Here is a 22,533-nt window from a genome sequence, read left to right on the forward strand (position 1 = left end):
CAGTAATCACTTTCTCCTCATAGTGCCTTTCGTCACAAGACCTTGTAAGGAGACTCCCTCCTACGTTAGGAACAGGAGCCCAGCAGGCCTTGGGGAGTAATGACTGCTGCTTCCCTGTGCAGGAATGCCAGCTGTAGTCTCCAGTACCCTTGAACTAGAGTCACTTTATCCATCTAGGCCCCAGCTTCTTCAGGTGTAAAACAAGGTAACTGGACTAGAGTAGGATCTCAACACTTTTCCCAAGAAAGAGAGGCCCCTGACGGGCGCAGGAGCTAAGAGTGGAGTTACAGTAAGAGAGGAGTCAGGGCTGACCGCGCTGAAGAAAAAAAGAGGAAGGAAAGAGATCTGTAAGCAGTTCTCAGAGGCGAGCCATCGTGGAGTGGGAAGGGGTGCAACAGGGAGATAGGAAAGCTCTCTCTGGGGTGGGTTCCTCCAACCTGGGTACTGAAGGAACCTCTGCCCAGTTGGAAAATTACTGCAGGCCCCAACTCTCACCAGGTTACCATCATTTTAATTTTTACTAAACTGTTATTTCAACACATACAACCATGAAACAATGTATAAACTCCAGGGTGATAGATTACTATATAACTGAAGAGAAAGAAAGAAAGAAAGAAAGAAAAAAAGAAAGAAAGAAAGAAAGAAAGAAAGAAAGAAAGAAAGAAAGAAAGAAAGAAATCAGTTGCCAGAAAGGTAGTAGAATTCAGATTTGTAACAGTAATTTAAAGTGATGGGGGGGGCGCCTGGGTGGCGCAGTCGGTTGAGCGTCCGACTTCAGCCAGGTCACGATCTCGCAGTCCGTGAGTTCGAGCCCCGCGTCAGGCTCTGGGCTGATGGCTCGGAGCCTGGAGCCTGTTTGCGATTCTGTGTCTCCCTCTCTCTCTGCCCCTCCCCCGTTCATGCTCTGTCTCTCTCTGTCCCAAAAATAAATAAACTTTGAAAAAAAAAATAAAAAAATAAAAATAAAAAAAAATAAAGTGATGGGTAAGTGAATGAGTAATACAATTGCCAATTGGGGGATAATGGTAGAAAAATGTTAGCTCAGTTTTGGGTCCTATAATGTAGTCTGTGTCTTTTTTTCTTTTTTCTTTTTTTAATGTTTATTATTTTTGAGAGAGAGAGAGAGGGCGAGCACAGGCTCCAGGCTCTGAGCTGTCAGCACAGAGCCCGACGCGGGGCTCGAACTCACAGACCGCGAGATCATGACCTGAGCTGTAGTCGGCAGTCCAACCAACCGGGCAACCCAGGCGTCCTGTAGTCTGTTTCTATATTGTGAGTCTGAAAACACAACTCCTGAGAACACCTGTTTGCATACAAAACAGGAGTGTTGATACATCCCTTTGTCTGTAGTTCAGGAGAAACACACCTTTCACTTAACTAACACTCTAAGCGAGCAACACAGATGTCGCTTGAAAACTCTAAGGTTCTCCTCATTTGAAGATACCAGTGTGTATTCAGTGGGCAACTAAGCCAATTATTGTTGTATTCTGGTACAGAACCATTCTTCAGGGCATACTTCCTACTGAAATGATTTTTTAAATCAATATTTAAAGTTGATATTTTCAAAGAGTGAGCCACAGTGCGCCTCCACTGGAAACGTGGAGCAGATGAGCAGAAGTTAACCAGTATTTGCTTTTAGGAGACTCGGGTTTAAGTCCCGTTCTGCCACTAACTAGCTTTCGACGGTTGGACAGGTGTTCACATCTCTGGGCATCGGTTTCCTCGACTATAACATGGTCCTACAAATCCCATTCACCTCACAGACTCCCCACAAAAGTTGATGAGACAGCGTATTGGAAGGTGCTTAAACAATGCTCATGTTGCTTACAAAAGGAGAAAACACAATCACAGGGGCAGGGGCAAGTGGCTGCAGATTTCCCCCCAGGCGCTTGAAAAGTCCTAGCCAGTCATTCTTGAGTAGCACAGGACAGACAGGAGTATCTCCTGGTCCTTCTAGTCCTTCCTGTCAGGGCGACCTCGGAGCAACTTAGGGGGCTGATCGTCAGGTTAGCGGGCTGAAAACACCTCCCTCCTGTGGAATTAGGGCCTGTTCACTGCTGCTCTCTGCTGCCCTCTGCAGTATGATGCAAGTTGGTCTTACATCAGATGGAGTCGGCCTCAAGCGAGGAAATGCACACGCCCACTGTACGGAGCACGCCAGCTCCACATTCCAGCGCCCCCTCTCCCCACCTCCCCCACCTCCTCAGAAGCCCACTTCTCGAGGCTTGTCCTGAGTGATTGCAGACCCTCAGGCGTCCAGGCCTCACGTAAGCCCCTCTGTTCATCTCTCAGTCTGCACAATTCCTTCTCCCTCCCTCTTGGTTGTTAGTTAAGACGATGTATTTTAGCGCCGGGAGACGGCAGAAAGTTCCCTCATGTCTGCTGACCTGCGGTGGAATGATCTCCAGTTACGCAGCAGCCACTGAGGTAACGAAGGCATTCTGTGTTGTTCTAATTCCATTGTAATGGCACTGATCTAAGGCGATGTCTAATTCTATTTTAGTGATTAGTTTTTGCGTTAGTTTTTGAATACCTTTCAGGACTGTCACACTAAATAAGCACTGACTTTTTAAAAGTAGCTTCCTTTCTTGTTTGCCACTCACAGCCTCATTATCATTTAGAGTAGAGAAGTGATTTCCAAATGAACCACCCAGGGTATGCAAGAGACTCCAGTGGGGTCAGGGGAAAAAAAAAAAATTAGAACTTTCATTTTTATATGGTATATTTAATTTCACCCTTCTTAAATTTTAATTTTAGACAATGCTTTACAATACATATAATATTTGGTGGACTAGCACACGTATAGATTTATCAATAAGTATTTGCATGCCATGGGGGAATGACAATTTTATTTCATTTATTTATTTTGTTACTGAAGGCATATACAATCGTAAAAGTTTAGAAGTCTCTATTCTAGAAGAGTATTTATCATCCCTTTCATCCTGTGTTTCACAGTCACCAAGGGAGCTTTTCAAAAATTTTTGCCATGCCCCAAACCCATCCTGGACTCAGTGAGCCAGTCTTCAGGAGGGAGGCACGGGATATGTGAACTCTTAAAAAGTACCTCCTCATGATTCTGATACAAACTCTCTTGCCAAAAATTACATTGTTCTCGGGGCGCCTGGGTGGCGCAGTCGGTTAAGCGCCCGACTTCAGCCAGGTCACGATCTCGCGGTCCGTGAGTTCGAGCCCCGCGTCGGGCTCTGGGCTGATGGCTCAGAGCCTGGAGCCTGTTTCCGATTCTGTGTCTCCCTCTCTCTCTGCCCCTCCCCCGTTCATGCTCTGTCTCTCTCTGTCCCAAAAATAAATAAACGTTGAAAAAAAAATTCCAAAATTACATTGTTCTCCAGACTGTAAGCTCACCAAGGGCCAGACTCTGTCAATCTTTCTTGTTCACTGTTGTATCTACAAGGTCTAGCACACTGCCCGACAGATGTTCCATGAACATTTGCTGAAGGAAGGAGTGATAAGCAAATGAACCAAGTCGGGAGGGAGAAGGTCACAGATAACTCCTCCAGCCTTTGCTTTCATCCTTAATGTTTTTATTTATTTTTATTTTTTTAAAGTTTTTTTTTTAATTTTTTTTTATTTATTTTTTTTTTAATTTTTTTTTTCAACGTTTATTTATTTTTGGGACAGAGAGAGACAGAGCATGAATGGGCGAGGGGCAGAGAGAGAGGGAGACACAGAATCGGAAACAGGCTCCAGGCTCTGAGCCATCAGCCCAGAGCCCGACGCGGGGCTCGAACTCACGGACCGCGAGATCGTGACCTGGCTGAAGTCGGACGCTTAACCGACCGCGCCACCCAGGCGCCCCTAAAGTTTTTTTTTTTAATGTTTATTTATTTTTGAGAGAGAGAAAGAGTGCAAGCGGGGAAGGGGCAGAGAGAGAGGGAGACACAGAATCCGAAACAGGCTCCAGGCTCTGAGCTGTCAGCACAGAGCCCGACATGGGGCTCAAACTCAAAGTGCAAGATCATGACCTGAGCTGAAGTCAGACACTTAACCGACTGGCCAAGGGCCTTAACCGACTGAGCCACCCAGATGCCCTGTCATCCTTAATGTTTTTATATAATAGTTCATGCTTTTGAGAACCCATCATATATAAAACTGAGTAGTTTTTAAGTCACTTTAGTAAATGTGTATTTAATATTTAAAGTCAATGAAGTATTTTAGCATTGTTTAGCGTTTAGTATTTCCTATTACAAATTACAGTATGTAAAAAAAGTCTTCCTACATACAGCTTTATTCTATATATCCTATTATATGCACAGGGGAGAGTCCTCGAAGTGAGATTTCTAAATCAAAGAGTAGGGACATTTTATTTTATTTTTTTTAACGTTTATTTATTTTTGAGACAGAGAGAGACAGAGCATGAACAGGGGAGGGTCAGAGAGAGGGAGACACAGAATCTGAAACAGGCTCCAGGCTCTGAGGTGTCAGCACAGAGCCCGACGCGGGGCTCGAACTCACGGACCGCGAGATCATGACCCAAGCTGAAGTCGGCCGCTCAACCGACTGAGCCACCCAGGCGCCCTGAGTAGGGACATTTTAAAGGTTATAGGTACTTGGGAAGGACAAATTCACATTGATCTCAGGAGGTGGAGATTCTGGCTTAATGAGGAAGGGCTGACAGGGGTTTTGTGATCCGGCAGAGAGAATCTTCTGGAGCTTTGTGGACCAGGAAGTCTAAGTTCTTGTGTCTGTTTCTACCACTTACTGTCTGTGACATTGAGACTCTAAGCTTAAGTTTCTTTACCAATAATGTGACTATTCACAGCTACCTGACACTGTTAACACTATTAGGTGTTGGAGAGAAAAGGATTAATATTTGTATTTGATTTACTTCCAAATGACAGAAGTCTTAGAGTCTAGGAGTTGCTCCCATGAAAAGATGCCATCCCATCTATCTTCTGTTAAAATGTACTAGGGGCACCTGGGTGGCTCTGTCAGTTAAGGGTCCAACTTCCGTTCAGATCATGATCTCTCAGTTCGTGAGTTCGAGCCCCGTGTCAGGCTCTGTGCTGACAGCTCAGAGCCTGGAGCCTGCTTCTGTTCTGTGTCTCCCACTCTCTCTGTGCCCTTCCCCTACTCATGCTCTGTCTCTCTCTCTCTCTCTCTCTCTCTCAAAAATAAATAAGCATTACAAAAATTTTTTAAATAAAGATAAAATAAAATGTACTATTTTCCCACAGGAGGTTTGGATGCTAATTTCTGTCAGTGGGGACCCAGAAATGTCACAACTGCAGCCTCAGGACGCTGAAGAAGGTTCAGAGATATTTAGGAACCCTGGCCAAGGGCCTACCTCAGAAATACCAAGGCTCTCCTTGTCTGCTGAACTCTGACAAAAATGACCCCGAGCAGTCTGAACATTATTTTTCTCTTCATGATGTGCCAATAAAACCAGTCAGTCAAGTTCCCACGGTGCCCGCCACTCTGAAGGGCAGCAGCTTGCATCTCCTGCCTTTCTGTTGCAGGATCCTGGGGTTCGCCAAAGCACCAAGTGCCAGCCTTTGGAACTTCTGGTTGGAACCCAAGACCCAGGTCTGCATGTCATCTTTGGCACAGAGCCATGGTTCTCAAACTTTGGTGTGGATGCGAATGACCTGACGTGCTCAGTCATACACAGACTCCCTGCCCCGTTCACCAGACGGTCTGGGGTGGGGGCAGGAACCTGCCTCTCCTTCAGTGAGTCTGAGGTAGATAGTTTGAAAACCAGGGTTTGGGAAACACTAGCATAGTAGAAGTAGTCCTGGGTTGGGAGTCAGAAGGCCCGGGTTTGACATGACATCATTCCATTTATATCAACATAAACCTCGGAGGCCCTTTCACCTCACTGGCTCTGTTTCTTCACTTTATTTTTTATTTTTTTGTTATAGTAGTTTTGAGTTTAGCTTTTTGTTATATTAGTTTATCTAGTCATATTATTTTTAAAAATTTTTAATGTTTATTTTTGAGGGAGAGAGAGAGAGAGAGAGCGAGCACAAGCAGGGGAGGGGCAGAGAGAGAGAGGGAGACACAGAATCCGAAGCAGGCTCCAGGCTCTGAGCTGTCAGCACAGAGCCCGATGTGGGGCTTGAACCCACAAACCATGAGACCATGATCTGAGCTGACGTTGGATGCTTAATCAACTGAGCCACCCAGGTGCCCCAGTTTATTTAGTTAAATTAGGTGTACAATGTAGTAATTCAACAATCCCATTTATCACCTGGTGCTCATCTGTTTCTTTATTTTAAAACTTCATTTTCAACGTTTATTTTATTTTTGGGACAGAGAGAGACAGAGCATGAACGGGGGAGGGGCAGAGAGAGAGGGAGACACAGAATCGGAAACAGGCTCCAGGCTTCGAGCCATCAGCCCAGAGCCCGACGCGGGGCTCAAACTCATGGACCGCGAGATCGTGACCTGAGCTGAAGTCGGACGCTTAACCAACTGTGCCACCCAGGCGCCTCAAAACTTCATTTGCACAACTGGGAGAGCGATGCTCATTCATCGTAAGGCTGGTTACACAGGGACGCCAGTCTAGCTTAGTTGGTAGAGCATGTAACTCTTGACCTTGGGGTTGTAAATTTGAGCCCCATGTTGGGTATAGAGATCACTTAAGTGTAAAATAAAAAAAAATAATAATAATCCTAAGGCTGCTTACCCAGAAGATCAAATTAGAAACTGTAGACTCGGAAAACACCACTCTAACTCAAAGCATACGTTTAAAGTCCTGTACTTTTGGCTCCTGCTTTCACACTAAGATAACCAGGGACAATACAGAGCTAGTCAACAATGCTCTCAACACGAGTCTCTGCCCTGAGATGAAGACTTGTTCTTTGTGCTTGTGTGTTTTGCTGTGACAGGGCAATGCTGGCTGGCCTCCCACTGGGCAGTGCCTCCGGATTTTCTGCACGGCATTCTTTGTACTCAGAGTTATGGCTGTTGTGACTGGTCTGGGGACCCTTTTTGGGATACTCATAAAATCTGCAAGTATTTGTGTCTCCTATGTGGCAAGCCAATAATCATACTCAACAATGTCAATTTATTCACTCAACAAACAAGAATGTATTTATACCCCATCTATTTCCAAAATGGCTGAGTCTCCCGGTACGGGTGATTTGGGGGTGAGTCTACTGATAGTGGACAATTGGCATGTGGTGCAAGCCAGCCATTGCTCTGAACATTAAATATATCACATCTTTATTTCGTTCTTTTCAACAGTCTTGAGAGGTGGTTGTTATAACCATTCTGAACAGAGACTCAGAAAGTCTTGCCCCAGATCAGAGAGCTGGTAAAACGATTAGATAAGGTTCCAACTCTCCCCAACTCTGAAGTTCACACAGAACGTGGATTCTACCTTCAAGAAGTTTCCGTTGGAATTAGGGAGACTAGGGAAATGGTGAACAATACAGAAGACTGTATAATTTAGTATTTAAAAAAAATTTTTTTAACATTTATTTATTTTTGAGACAAAGAGAGAGCATGAACAGGGGAGGGTCAGGGAGAGGGAGACACAGAATCTGAAACAGGCTCCAGGCTCTGAGCCGTCAGCACAGAGCCCGACGCAGGGCTCGAACCCATGGACGAGAGATCGTGACCTGAGCCGAAGTCAGCCGCTTAACCGACTGAGCCACCCAGGCGCCCCTGTATAATTTAGTATTAAATTAGGTGGAGTGGGATGTTAAATATCATTAGTGACTTGAGAGAAGTGAGCTACAATCACAATGCCAGGCACCTTATGGACTAAGGGATACAAACTGCGGACTGTCTGCCCCTTAATTATCAACACACTTCAGCTACAAAACATTCAAGCCGCAAGACGCACTTTCACAAAGCCCTCAACTCCCCACCTAAATTGAAAGTATTTCCAGCCTGTGTACCATGTCATACACCAAACCAGGATTTTCTGGAGATACATTATTTTAGGTGTAGCTATGTTTGGGGATACAAGGGTTATCCTGCTATTTACATCTGAACTTCAACATTTTATAGTTTAAAAACCATCACGGGGGGCGCCTGGGTGGCGCAGTCGGTTAAGCGTCCGACTTCAGCCAGGTCATGATCTCGCGGTCCGGGAGTTCGAGTCCCGCGTCGGGCTCTGGGCTGATGGCTCAGAGCCTGGAGCCTGTTTCCGATTCTGTGTCTCCCTCTCTCTCTGCCCCTCCCCCGTTCATGCTCTGTCTCTCTCTGTCCCAAAAATAAAATAAGCGTTGAAAAAAAAAAATTAAAAAAAAAAAAACATCACGGTATTCTGACAAGCTCCCACTCCTTTTTTTTTTTTAATTTTTTTTCAACGATTATTTATTTTTGAGACAGAGAAAGACAGAGCATGAACAGGGGAGGGGCAGAGAGAGAGGGAGACACAGAATCTGAAACAGGCTCCAGGCTCTGAGTGGTCAGCACAGAGCCCGACGCGGGGCTCGAACTCACGAGGCCGTGAGATCGTGACCTGAGCCGAAGTCAGACGCTCAACCAACCAAGCCACCCAGGCGCCCCTCCCACTCCTTTTTTTGAGTGAGTAGATTCATTGCATTTAAACAACTATACCAGTTAGAAAACACACACACACACACACACACACACACACACACACACACACACACAATGATACCAATTTACCAATGTCCCCTTGAAGTTGTTGCAGCAAGCTTTCTTTGTTCCCATTTCTAGCTGAGAAAATAATGGAAGGGCTTCGCAGAACCAATCCCTGGCAAAGCTCAAACCAGAGCCCAGGTGTGTGGACTCCCTCTCAATCACCTTTGATAGTTTCTCAGGCGGGAGTAACTCCACACTCGTTTGCTCAAACGCCAGTAGTATTGCAAGACACGCCAGCTACGTAAGCCTAAAGAGGTCTGGAGGATGGAGGAGAAAAAAGAAAGAAAACGAGGAGAAGAAATACTGGGGCAAGGACCCATGGAAAGAAGCAGAAGGGGAAGGAGGAAGCAGATTATTATTATATTACGAAAGCTTGATGTGCATGGTCATGGATGTGTATGCCTTCCTCCAGCACTTGTCTTACAAATCGTCGAGATGTGCCATATCGACAACGTAAAACAGCCTCTCTGCAACTTGACTTCTTGTGTGAAGACCTCGCTACCTGCTTGCCATCCTCCCTGCTTTGGAACAGCAAGCCGGCTCGTGGTCATGGTGAAGAGGAATCTGCTACCTACTGGGGTGAGCTGGCCAAATAGTCAAAATTAAAGAACAGTTAAAAAAAAGGGAGGGGTGGTGCCTGGGTGGCTCAGTCGGTTGAGCGTCTGACTTCGGCTCAGGTCATGCTCTTGCGGTTCGTGAGTTCAAGCCCCGCATCAGGCTCTGTGCTGACAGCTCAGAGCCTGGAGCCTGCTTCTGATTCCGTGTCTCCCTGTCTCTCTCCCCTCCCCTGCTCACGCTCTGTCTCTGTCTCTCAAAAATGAATAAACGTTAAAAATTTTTTAAAAAGAATTAAAGAACAGTTACTAGCAACTAATAACTAAAATTCAGAACTATATTTAAAACATTATCATGCAGGAATTCTTTCTACTAGAAATAATGCCTTCATCTAATCGGCCTCCAACAAAACTTGATATTCCAACCAGAAGACTTGGACATACATGGACAAGGTGTGTGACACAAGAAACAGCTGTGATGATCATTCAGATGAATCCCCTAAAACTGACAATAGGTGTACTTGATGTGGTTTTTTATGGTGATATACACATCCAATTTGATATTGTTTATGTGATGAAGTTAACTGATAATGTTTTAAATTTAGCCAAAACAATGTTTCAGGAGGAAAAAAATTGCCTTAGTTTGCATATTTCCATGATTGTGGAAATTCCCGCTCTTTACATATATGATAACTGACGGGTTTTTTGGTTTTTTGTTTTGTTTTGCTTTAATTCAAAAAAAAATTTTTTTTAATGTTATATATTTATTTTTGAGGCAGAAAGAGACACAGCATGAGCAGGGGAGGAGCAGAGAGAGAGGAAGTCACAGAATCCGAAGCAGGCTCCAGGCTCGGAGCCGTCAGCCCAGAGCCCGACGCGGGGCTCGAACTCACGAACCGCGAGATCGCGACCTGAGCCAAAGTCGGATGCTCAACCGACTGAGCCACCCAGGTGCCCCTCGCTGTAAGTTTTTTTTTTTTAATTGAAGTATACTTGACATACAATGTTACATTAGTTTCTGGTGTGTAACAGAGGGGTTGCGCAAGTCTACGTGTTCTCCTATGCTCACCGCAAGTGTAGCCGCCATGTGTCAGCATGCAGCCCTATTAAAACACCACTGACCGTACTCCCTGCGCTGTGCCTTTCATCCCCACACATATTCATTCCATCACCGGAAGCCTGTACCTCCTGCTCTCCTTCACCCATTTGCCCAACCCCCTAACCCCCCTCTCCTCTGGCAACCATCAGTTTGTTCTCTGTATTTATGGATCTGTTTCTGCTTTTTGTTTATTCACTTGTTTTTGTTGTTTTCAGATTTCGCTTGTATTTGTTTTCAGATTCCACACAGAAGTGAAATCGTATGGTATTTGTCTTTCTCTATCTGACTTATTTCACTTAGTATAATACCCTCTAGCTCCACTCATGTTGTTACAAACGACAAGTTCATTCTTTTTTTTGTGGCTGATAATCCATTGTGTATCTATACTACCTCTTCTTTATCTATTCATTTGCCTATGGACACTTGGGTTGCTTTCATACCTTGGCTAATGTAAATAACGCTGCAACAAACACAAGGGTGCATATATCTTTTTTGAATTAGTGTTTTTGTTTTCTTTGGGTAAATATCCAGGAGTGGAATTACTGGATGGCATGGTATTTCTATTTTTAATTGTTTGAGGAACCTCCATACTGTTTTCCAGTGTGTGCACTAATTTATATTTCCACCAACAATACATGAGAGTTCTGTTTTTCTTCACATTCTTGCCAACACTTATTATTTCTTGTCTTTCTTTTTCTTCTTTTCAATGTTTATTTTTGGGAGAGGTACGGCATGAGCAGGGAAGGGACAGAGACAGAGGGAGACACAGAATCTGCAGCAGGGTCCAGGCTCCAAGCTGTCAACACAGAGCCTGACGTAGGGCTTGAACTCACACACTGTGAGATCATGACCTGAGCCGAAGTCAGATGCTCAACCAACTGAACCACCCAAGGGCCCCTATTTCTTATCATTTTGATACTAGGCATTCTGACAGATGTAAGGTGATATTGTGGGTTTGATTTGCATATTCTTGATGATGAGTGATATTCAGGATCTTTTCATATGTCTGTTGGCCATCTGTATGTCTTCTTTGGGAAAATGTCTATTTAGTCCTGTATTTTTTAATTGGGTTTTTTGTTTTTTGTGTGTGTGTTTTTGTTTGTTTCTTTGTTTTGTTTTCGTGTTTGGTTGTTTAAGTTCTTTTTATATATTATGGATATTAATCTCTTACTGGGTTGCAAATTTCTTCTTCCATGTATTAGGTTGCCTTTTTGTTTCCTTCACTGTGCAAAAGCTTTTCATTTTGATGTAGTCCCAATAGTTTATTTTTCTTTTGTTTCCCTTGCCTCAGGAGACCCATCTAGAAAAACGTTTCTATGCTTCATGTCAAAGAAATTATTGCCCATGTTTTTCTTCTAGGAGTTTTATGGTTTCAGGTCTCACACTTAGGTCTTTAATCCATTTTGAGGTTATTTTTGTGTAGGGCGTAAAAGCAACATGGTCCAGTTTCATTCTTTTGTACGTAGCTGTCCAGTTTTTCCAGCACCATTTGCTGAAGAGACTGTCTTCTCCCACTGTATATTCTTGCCTCCTTTGTCGTAGATTGCCCATATGAGCATGGGTTTATTTCTGGGTTCTCTATGCCGTTGCATTGATCTATGTGTCTGTGTCTGTGTCAGTGCCATAGTGTTTTGATTCCTATAGCTTTGAAGTATATATTGAAATCTGTGATTTTGATGCCTCCAGCTTGTTCTTCTTTCTCAAAATTACTTTGGCTTAATTGATGTTTTAGTGAGTTCTTGGAGTAGCTACCTTTGCATTTCAACTACATACATTAATATATACTTAGAAACCTTCCTCAGGATATTTACACCCGTGATTAAGCAGTTCCATCATGTCCAGGAGTTTGCATTTTTAAAGCAGTTTAGTTCTCTACCTAATAAGCAAATACAGTCAGATTTGCAAAGTTCAACAAAGGAAATAATCTTGATTAGCAACTTTTGTCCGTTACCAAATTCCTTTTGGATTTCTTTGGAAATTTTGGTAAAGATCAAAGGCAAGTCTGTTGAATACTTTGGGTCTCAAAGATTCTTGTTTGTTCGTTTAACCTTGGGTGTTTCCTCACTCCTCCTCCTCCACCACTCTCCTCTCTGCCTCCCGCAGTGCTCTCCATGGTGGTTTAAACACTGCAGCACCCCATCACTTTACAAACTGGCAAGGCTGTTTTGTCTAGAAACCATGGTGGTAGATACAATTCTCATACCTCATGCCCCGGTCACTGGGTAAAAGACTTATCAGAAATATTGTTCACTAAATAGATCCGTTCCTACCTTTTGTCTGGCCATTATGGAAGGTAGAAACAGAAACGCTTCCTGGGAGTTGCGTGTTATCTAACAACGCATTGACAATAAAAGGCAAGAGTATAAACAGATCCTTGTCTTCTTGCTAACTGCCAATTAGCGAACACTGATTCTCTTCCCTGCTTACTGAGCACATAAACTCATATGGCCCCTTCCTTATTTATGGAGTGTGTCAGTATGTTTATTTTCAGACCGATGGAGAGAGGCAGTACTCTTCTTGGCTTTCCAAGTACGAATTCTTTCACCAAAACATGTAGAATCTTTAATAGACATCTGCAATTTTCCCCTTGGACAGTTTTCACTCATATTTTTAGGATCCAAAGGGCTTTTTCTTTTCCAAGAGCATCTTTTCCAGGCCGCCTTGACATTTTAACAGTAATGATTTTAAAAATAAATAAAATTGTCTAGTTTTACAGTGCACAAAGTGTTCAGCCTAGAGATGTGATACTGTGCTGATTGGAGTGATGAAAATTTATGTGAATAGAAGACTTTTCTAATCATTGTTTTGGAAAAGCCTTAAAAACCTGTTATTAGTTACCTTAAGACTTCTCTCCAAAAAAAAAAAAAAAAAGAAAAAATTGACATATGTATCTTATTGGGCAGAGGGGCCTCCTAAAGCATGAATCCGGTGTTATGTAACGGAGAAAAATGATTAGTAGAAATCAGACCCAACCTTTAGTGACCTTCAGCCCATTTTAAACTTGTTTCCAAATTTTAGAATGTAGCTTTCTGTCCTGTGCACCACAGGGTTACTGGGAGGACGAGACAAGTGTACTCCAGTTTAACTATTTCAACAAAGAAAAGGTATTAATCCCAAGAGTTTTCAGATCAAAATTTGATCACTATCTCTTCATTGGCCAAGCCTTGGTTCTGCTGCAGCTAAAAGCTAGTTTGGCCCAGGACTAGTCTTAAAAGTAGAGGACACCTGCCAGCATGTAGTGACAGCATCCAGAAGATCAACCAGATGAGAATCATCTGCCCCTCTAAGCCGGCCAAGACTTAAAATTCTTTCTAGTAGTTGCTGAGGTCAAAAGAGCAGACCTAGGTTTGACTCTCATGCTACCACACAACAGGCTGTGTTGATCTGACACAAAGTATTTTCTACCTCTTGAAGTTGGCTTCCTTATCTGTATCACATGGCTCTTTTGGGGGGGGGGGCGGATTATTATGATAACCAATGAGATTATATAAAACAAGTGGTACAGAGCCTAACACATAATAGCCGCCAGAACTGTGGGCAATTAAAGAAAAATTGTAAGGATATGGTAGATTGCAGTACTGTTCAAAAGTATTGGCTGTCCTGCTCTAAAGGTGTTCATTTCTCCAGGCCTCGTGGCCCTCAGATTGGACTATGCACATGACTTGCTCCGGCTGATGAAATTTGATTCATGACGTGCGTCGCTTCCTAAATTTTCAGAGCCAGATGGTTGTTTGCTCTCTTTCCCCTGTCCTGAGACTAGCAATGTTCTGATCAGATGCTGTTCTTGCAGTAAAGTGGACCCCAGCCGCAGGCAAAGCGCATGTATCAAGAGTGACAGAGAAATCTTTGTAGCAACTAAAATAGTCATTTGTAACTGTAGCATAATCCTGATAGTGAAGGTGTTACAAGAACTTTTCTTATTAATATATAGCCGCTAACACACACCAGACCATTTAAAAAATGGACCAAAGAACTTTTCTTGAGGTTGTCGGAGAGTCTCTGACTACAGGCACAACAGAATTAACCCTACCCAGCGTCTGCTAAAAGAAGCAAGTTGCCCTGTGTAGGCCTGGCCTGGAAACCGATTGCATTTCCTCATTTAGTCCCTTTCCTGTACAGATCTTGGGCAAACACCTGGGAGGATATTCAGGTAGTAGCATATTCTTCACAGGCCTAAGACAGCCTGTCACTTTCAACTCCATTTCTTGGGATGAGTTGGGAAACTAAAAATCTCATCTACTCCAAGTATGGCCAATGCACCTGCAGCATCAGACTCACCTGGGAGTAGATCAGAAATGCAAACCCTCAGGCCTCCTCTAGCTCTTCCCAATCTTCTGTCCTCCTTTAGACATTGTTTGGTCAGTTACATACAAGCAATATTTGTTAACAACGTTAAAAGCCAGTAGATGACCTACCATTTTCTCATTTGCTGGGAAGCCGAGTGCTCCAGATAGAGGCTACCCATAAGTCTGGCACCTGCAACTTTGTAGCAGAGCCTAACCTGACCCACAATCCTCCGGGAACATGCACTTCTCTGTAATTTTGTAACCGCGGAGACTGCGGAGTCCCTGTTACTGTAGCAGTGGACTTTAACAAGACTGACACATCCTTGGAAAGTAATACAATGTTTAAATATGCAAATACTATCTACACAAGCATTTCATTTTTATAGTTTACTTATAGTGACTTTTAGATATAGCTGCATAGTACCCTCACAAGGTACTTGCAAATTATTATGGAAATTTAACATTCTCATTGTTGCAAGAAAAAGCTAAAACTATTTCTTCGTCTGGCCTTAAAGCAGATGACATTTATTTTAAATGCCATTTGTAAATTTTTAAGTTACTTCAACATTGATTGCTAATACAATTTAAGTAGCCTTACATTGAGACAGATTTTTGGGATGATGTCCTGATTGGGGTGCAGGCACAAGTATTGTTTGTTAAATCTCTTGCAACTGTACACATCATTTTTACTGTGTTATTTTGAAAAGAAAATGGGAGGAGTCACCTGGCTGCCTCAGTTTGTAGAGCATACATCTCTCGATCTTGGGAGTTGTTAAGTCTGAGCCCCACGTTGGGTGCCGAGATTTCGTAAAATAAAAAAATACATAAATACATACAGTAAATTTTTTTAAAGAGAAAAAAGTAGCCCTACTACAGTGTTACCACTTTAATTTAATTAACATAAGGTGGCATTTCTAAACCAAACACTACTTTTTACCCATGTCTTACAGAATATCCTACAAGGGTTATTAAGAGATTACTTTCCCTTTTTTTTTTAGGTAATTTTGGGTTACAACTACAAAATGGAGCTACTCCTCCCTACTTCATAGACTGGGGATTAAATGAGAGAAAATTAAGTGCAATAAGATATTAAAGGCACTTAGTATACATTTAAGAGATAGACCTTATTAAGAGAAAAAACTCATGCTCAAAGGAATATTTCATTCTCATTTTATAGTTATACCCATTACATAAACCACTGTAGCCCTGAGGATTGCTGGAGAAAAGTTTTCAAACATAACTTTATATCACCTGTGTTACATTATATGGCCATTTAAAATCTTTAATCAAATTTCATCAAAGATCACCAGTCATATTACATGCCATGATTAGCTATGAATAACTTTGCTTTCTGTGTACAAATTAGTGTCAGTGAAATAAAAAATGAAACCATATACTAGGCAAAGAACTTTATTAATCTTGTTTCAAACTTTATTCCCAGGCTTCTTCAGCTTAATTAGCTGCAAAGAATGAATTGTGTATAAGCAAAAACTGAAAAGAGCTGCAGTGTCCAAGGGGCTTGGGCTTAAAAATATTAGAGATCTAGATTTTATCAGATCCATGAACAAAATTTTTAAAAAGCAGTCATAATATAAAATAGCAGCTCCCAGTAACTTCTTCAAGTTTTATCTTCTTCAGAAGTTGACTCAATTCAGTTTGCTTCATTCTTGGAAGCTTCATCAAAATTCTCCACAAGATCTAGAAAAAGAAAAAGGTAGAAACTCTGAAAAAAGCCAAACCTACACATCAATGGATTTTAAAGAGATTTACCAAGTAAATTGCCTTCTTCTAATTGCCAAGAGTTTTTCTGATTTTAGAATAGTTACACCATACCCCCAAGACTCTTGAACAATTTCTCCATGCCTTCTCATCAATTTATTGATCTTGAAGTAGGAAACAGGGGTCTCTTTTGTGATCTATTAGTTATTATATTCATGTGACAACATACATTTTTTATTCAGTATTTAAAGTTAGATACCTATACCTACCTGGGATCCCAATCAGAAAAAAACAAGTCTACAAATTTAACTCCTAAATAACTCTGCATTATTTTTTCCATTCTAAAGAAGTGAGGTTCATGTCTACGTTTTCTGTTCTTTACCTTATTACCTCCCCCCACACGGTACTTTCCTAGAGTATAAAGATTTTTCATTCTTCCTTGCTAAGATTCTCTAATTTAACCTCAAGTGAAGGTTCCTACCTGGAACTTCATCATCATCATCCTCTCCGGTAGCAAGGGGTGCCTTTCCATCCACAGCTGTGAAAGCGAAATACATGTTACACACTTGTTAAGTTTTTAATAAACATCAACCAGAAAAACAGATGAAAGGCCAAGCATTGTTACAGTTTATGTTCACGATTACAACAGTGACATCTGGGATTTCATCCCTAAGTACAAGCATTAACATGGCAGTCTACAAATGAACGAGAATGTTGGTAACAGCCAACAAATCAAATTCCATACCCTTCTTTCAAGCCCTCTGGCCACCACAGGCCCTGAGGTAGTATGAGAACAACAGAGTGCCCCCAGGGTAGAGGTAAACCCATATACCACATCATGGTAAAATTTCTTATGGGAGACAAATCAAGAAGCTGTTTCTCAAATGCTGTTTTGTTAATGGCATAAGGGAGATTCTCAACAAACCTTTACTGAAATGACCATAAAAGGATCAAAAAATTAAATGCCTTTGATTGGTGGTAAGCATCACTTTTTAAAACACAAAAAAGTAAACTACACTTAGGAGTTGAGACCTCACAGTACTAGCCCTGTAAGATTTTCAGTGGGATACTTCCAAAACCTACTTCAGCTCTGAAAGCCTTTCTAGAACCTCTTTCTTAAGTCTCTCACTGTGATACCCTCTCTCCCAACATATGCATATGTACGCACACACATACACACACACCTCTCTCTATACAAATACACACACACACACACACACACACACAGATAAACATGTAAAAGGTCTAGCACAATCCACTGAATCAAGTATTAATGATCGATCACAGCATACTAGTTAACTTACTGAACACACTAAGAACACTTAAAAGCAGTGTAACAATCGTTTTTAGAGGAAAACTGGCATGTCCAAATGTAAAGATACTCCCATCTACTTGAAATCTTAGAAATTTACTGACAAATCAGTAACGCTAGGCAAAACCACTACTAGGAAACTTACATTGTTTGGGCAGAGCTTCAGCCAGCCTTCTTAAACTAGTCAGACTGTCTGCACCAAGTTGGTTTAAGATACTGGGTAACATTTCTGTCAGCTGCTTTGTCTCAGCATGGCCTGTAATGGTGAAAGTGTTCGCAGCCAGGGATGCCTGAACTTTAGGGTTGTTAAAGTGGATCACTGTTCCTTGGTTTGTGAACATATTCACCTATAAAGAAAAAAAGTTTTAATTAGCAACACCCACCAACATTCCTTTAAAGGCAAACATTCTATTAAGCAAAAGCTGAAGTCTGGCTAAGTAATCCACTATTCCACTGTGAAGCACAGGTGCTATTTTGCCTGGAATGGAAAGTGCAATCTAATCACTTTCAGACTCAGCAATCTCCCTACTATTTATTAATGGAGTGAAAGATTTTAAAAAATCATTTAATTCATGACCATTAAAATTTTTTTCTACCCACATCTTGTTCTATAAAGAAATAAAATTTGGGGAACCTGGGTGGCTCATTAGGTTGAGCATCCAATTCTTTTTTTTAAATTTTTTTTTTTTAACGTTTATTCATTTTTGAGACAGAGAGAGACAGAGCATGAACAGGGGAGGGTCAGAGAGAGAGACACAGAATCGGAAACAGGCTCCAGGCTCCAAGCTGTCAGCACAGAGCCCGACGCGGGGCTCGAACTCACGGACTGTGAGATCGTGACCTGGCTGAAGTCAGACGCTTAACCGACTGAGCCACCCAGGCGCCCCCGAGCATCCAATTCCTGATTGTGGCTCAGGTTCTCACGTTCATGAGACTGAGCCCTGCATGGGGCTCAGGGTGGACAGCAAGGAGCCTGCTTGGGATTCTCTCTCTCGTTCTCTGCCCCACTCATGCTCTCTCAAAAAATGAATACACTTAAAAAAATAAAAATAAAATTTGACACTTACTTCTTCAATACCAGAGATATTGTTTACTCCTAACTTCTTTAAGGAGAACTGAAGTTTTTTATCATCTGCTGTAGCTGTTCTATGAACCACCTTCTTCTTTCGGCGAGCAGTTCCCTGAGTGAGGAGAAGATCACACACATAAACACCATAACAAACAGTTTCTAATTCCTTTCTGACCTTTGGATCTGTTTCAGAAAATTACTCTAAGTATAAAGTTTTAGGCAGCAAATAGGCAATGACGGAAGCCGAAAGAGGGTAACAAATCCTTAATAACTTCTCATTTTGTCAGATATAAACAAATTATCTTTTCAGAATCCTATTATTTAGATTATGTGCTCCAGAAGAGCAGATAAAGAGGTGGCATTATCAACCTAAATTAGGCCTCATTAAAAGCTCCATATTCAGAACTATTAACCTTTTTGGTTTTTTTACATTAACCGATGAAAAATCAACATCCATTAATAGTCACAGGCAAGACAATGTATGACACATTCAAATGAGTCTGTATATAGACTTCTGTAACACCGAATAGTAAAATCTGAAGTTCTTATCTTAATCTACAAGGCCCCTACATGATCTGCTCTGCCCCTATTATGCTGTTCTTGACAACATCTCTGTCACATACGTATTCTCATCTTCAGCCACAGAAACTTCGTCTGAGTTCCTTAAACAGACGGAAAAGAGCCTGTGCACATACTGTTCCTTTCTTCCCCTAGCATCTGCACTGGCTTCCTCCCTTACTACAGATCTCCGTTTTTTGGCACCATTATCAGTGACCTTTCCAACCACGCGATGTAAAAAAGCAAGTCCAGCAGCCATCGTCTTTTATCTATCCAGGTTTATTTTTCTTCATAACAATTATTACTATAAGAGAGAAATGTATTTTATTGTCTGCCTCCCCTCACCAGAATATAAGCTTCCATTCTGTTTACGGCTATAAAAAGTTTAAACCCTTCACACGGTATATAAGGCTCTTTAGGGAAAGGCTACCACCTACCTGCCTCAATATACCCCAACCTCCATACCCATTCCTATTTGTCCTTTAAAACCCTGTTCCAGCCTCTTTCAGGCCTTCCCAAACCTCTGTAATTAACTGTCCCCAGGCAAAATCATTCCCACCCTTGTACTTCAGAAACACTTCTACTGAACTACGTATATTACACTATGAAACAGATCTTTCTTTTAGAAAAGATGCCTAACTCCCCTACTACCATTAAAGCTCCCTCAGGGACCATGAACTTCTTAAATTTCATATTCTCAGGACTGAGCACAATAAAGGCTTAAATAATGATAGTTAAACCAAATAAAATATCAACGGCTACAAAAAATACTGGTTACCAGACCCAAAAAAGCCTTTAAAAATAGACATCACCTTGATGTAGTCATGTAGCTATCTGGTTTCCAAATAATTGTCTCTAAATCTAAAAGACACTCTAACTGCTACTGTAAGATTATAAAAACAAAACAGACACACCTTCTATACATTCCACACACTTCACATGTGTAGAGTTCCATTTTTACTGATATAATTAAGATATTATCAATGTTCTGATCAGATACTGAATAAAGCATTTTTACAGGATCAGAGTAACCACAGAAAGATAGCACGCAAGCACATTATTCAAGTTATTTCTTGTGAAACTTGTACCAAAAGAAATGATAGTTAAAAACACCAATATAAGAATATCCAAACACTGACCCACAAAGGCTATAATGAGTTTATCTGGGACCTGAATGCCACACCTAGCTTTTAACAATTGCTAAGAAGGCCAAGAAACACCTACTAGTTGTTAATTGGCAGGTGCAGATCCTGAAGACTACCCGCTTCAGGAAAAAAAAAAAAAAAAAAAAAAAATCAGGACACATTCGTTGTTGGCAAAGTCCAGGAATTTAACAGATACACATCTCCTTATTTAAGTCTAAGTGAAACTTTTGGCTATTTCACAGAATACTCTATTTGAAAGCAAATGTTTAAAGTTGGGAAAAGCTAATAGATAACAAGCTTGGTAGCAGGGAATCTTTACAAGTTTTACCAAGTAAAGACACGCTCTGTTCGTACAAGCTACCACACCTTGTTAAATACTAGGAATGTGCTAACACAATGCAAAATACAACTAAGTAGATCTCTGTCTAGAGCAGTCTTCTGATTTAAGTAAATTACTCAGAAAACAATCTAAAAATTTCCAAGTTCAAAAAAGAATACTCTTGAAAATCAGTATCAAGCAGAAAAAAACCCGATTAACCAAAACTTACCTAAAAGCCTAGCAATCATTCTCATTCTCTCAGTTTTAGCGTATTTACAAAGTCAAAATTGAGAGCTTATCTGCTTAGGTAGTATTTTCAAATCCAGAGTCACTGCTCTTAAATTTTGTGATGTACCTATAACAAAGGTATCTTCCAAATATCCTAGAAAATATACAACTACTCTGGAATGCATTTAGCTAAGAAAGTATTACAGAAAGGTCTTAATGTACAGGGAACACAAACTTCTACCTGTCAAGTACAATTATCCAGAACCTGACATTATAAACTGTAGTTCAAAAGACAGGTGGAACTTAAATTCAGTTACCTTAATTATTTACAAAAAAAAAAAAAAAAAGAGAAAGAGAGAAAGAAAAAAGAAAAAAAAAGGCATCAGCATAGTACTGAAGGTATACAACTTAGGCCAAAACAAGTTAGGAGTACGAGGGCCACAAGGATTATCTCACTGAAATGACACATTTTCTTACTAATCAACTTAGAAAACATTTTGTTGTACTGAAACACTGTAACAATGAAAACATTTTCACAGAAGTAATGTTTATAAGTGGTTTCTTCACCTAGATTCACTTTTTTTACCATACAACATGCGTGTCCCACTGATACACTCTACTGTATATCATTTAACCCCGCCTCCTCCTTCCCACCCCACTTTGCGAGCTCGATGAAATGCCCTCTAGAGACAGTGACAAGCCAACAATACCAAAAAAACAACCCCCCCAAAAACCCAAACCTGGAAACTTCAACAACAACAAAAAAAAAAAACCCCAAAAACTATTAAAACTTACTTTCCCACCAATGCGCACTTGTGCTTGCAGTTTGGCGAGTTTCTCCTGGTTCATGATAGTTTCTTTCATCTAGAAAAACAAGAAACCCTCAGCGAGGAAAGGTCTAGTTATCTCCAGCATTCTACGCTCGTTATTTCCCAAGACACGAGCAGAAGAAAAAACGTCCTAAACAGGCCGAGGCCTGAATCCCCAATCCACCCCGCAAAGCTCCCAATTTCAGTTTTGGGGGAGCGCAAAGGGCACCCACCTTCCTACCCCTCCTCCACAACTCCCCCCTCCCTGCGGGCCCGAAAAACGGGCGCTAACCCATGCCTGATCACCCCCGGCCCCCCACCCCCGGCCCTGGCCCGGCCTCGGCCTAGCCAGGGCCTGCCCGGCCCGGCCCGGCCACTCTCCGCAAGCCTCGCGGTACCTGAGGCTCCTGTCCTCGGGTTCCGCCGCGAGGTGCAGGAAGAGACGGCGTCGCCTCGCCCCCAGGGCAGCCGCCCCTGGCTCGACCTCGCCCCCGAGAGTCAGCCTGAGTGGGTGCGCCTGTCCGTCGCATCGCCTTCCTCTCCTCAGCCCTGTCCCTCCCTGTCTCGCTCCTTCCGGGCACTTCCCGCCCCCGTTCCCGTCCTCCTCCCACGCCGGCGTCCAGAGCCTTTTTGTACCTTGTTGGAGCGGAAATGGGACCGCGCGGGGGACTAGGGTAGGCGCTCAGGGGGTCTCGGGTGGACCAGCTGAGATTAGGCGCACACACGCGGGGACGCAAGATGGCAGCTAGAGGGAGGCCGGAAGTGATGCAACACTGCTTCCTCCTAGAGTCAGGAAACGGACTTCGCTGCGAGCTCAGCCCCTCGCTGCGCACGCGTTGCTGCAGGCCGAGGCGT

At 42.2% G+C, this 22,533-nt stretch overlaps 1 protein-coding gene across 2 annotated transcripts; it reads right to left on the bottom strand.

Moving 5' to 3' along the window:
• Window positions 1–15,913: 15,913 nt before the first annotated feature.
• Window positions 15,914–22,452, bottom strand: BTF3 (basic transcription factor 3). 2 transcript variants are annotated; one of them, XM_040450971.1, is made up of 6 exons: window positions 22,315–22,452; window positions 21,665–21,733; window positions 18,618–18,731; window positions 17,696–17,897; window positions 16,720–16,776; window positions 15,914–16,217 (listed from the first exon to the last, which is right to left on the bottom strand). In XM_040450971.1, exons 2-6 carry the CDS (start codon window positions 21,731–21,733, stop codon window positions 16,171–16,173), a joined length of 489 nt encoding a protein of 162 aa, XP_040306905.1. In that variant the 5' UTR covers window positions 22,315–22,452; the 3' UTR covers window positions 15,914–16,170. The 2 variants fall into 2 exon arrangements, with proteins under 2 accessions (XP_040306905.1, XP_040306894.1); XM_040450960.1 differs by lacking the exon at window positions 22,315–22,452 and adding an exon at window positions 22,077–22,234.
• Window positions 22,453–22,533: the final 81 nt, after the last annotated feature.

Source organism: Herpailurus yagouaroundi, unplaced genomic scaffold (genome assembly GCF_014898765.1).
Source record: "Herpailurus yagouaroundi ecotype Mexico unplaced genomic scaffold, PumYag 29, whole genome shotgun sequence".
Taxonomy (NCBI): Eukaryota; Metazoa; Chordata; class Mammalia; order Carnivora; family Felidae; genus Herpailurus; species Herpailurus yagouaroundi.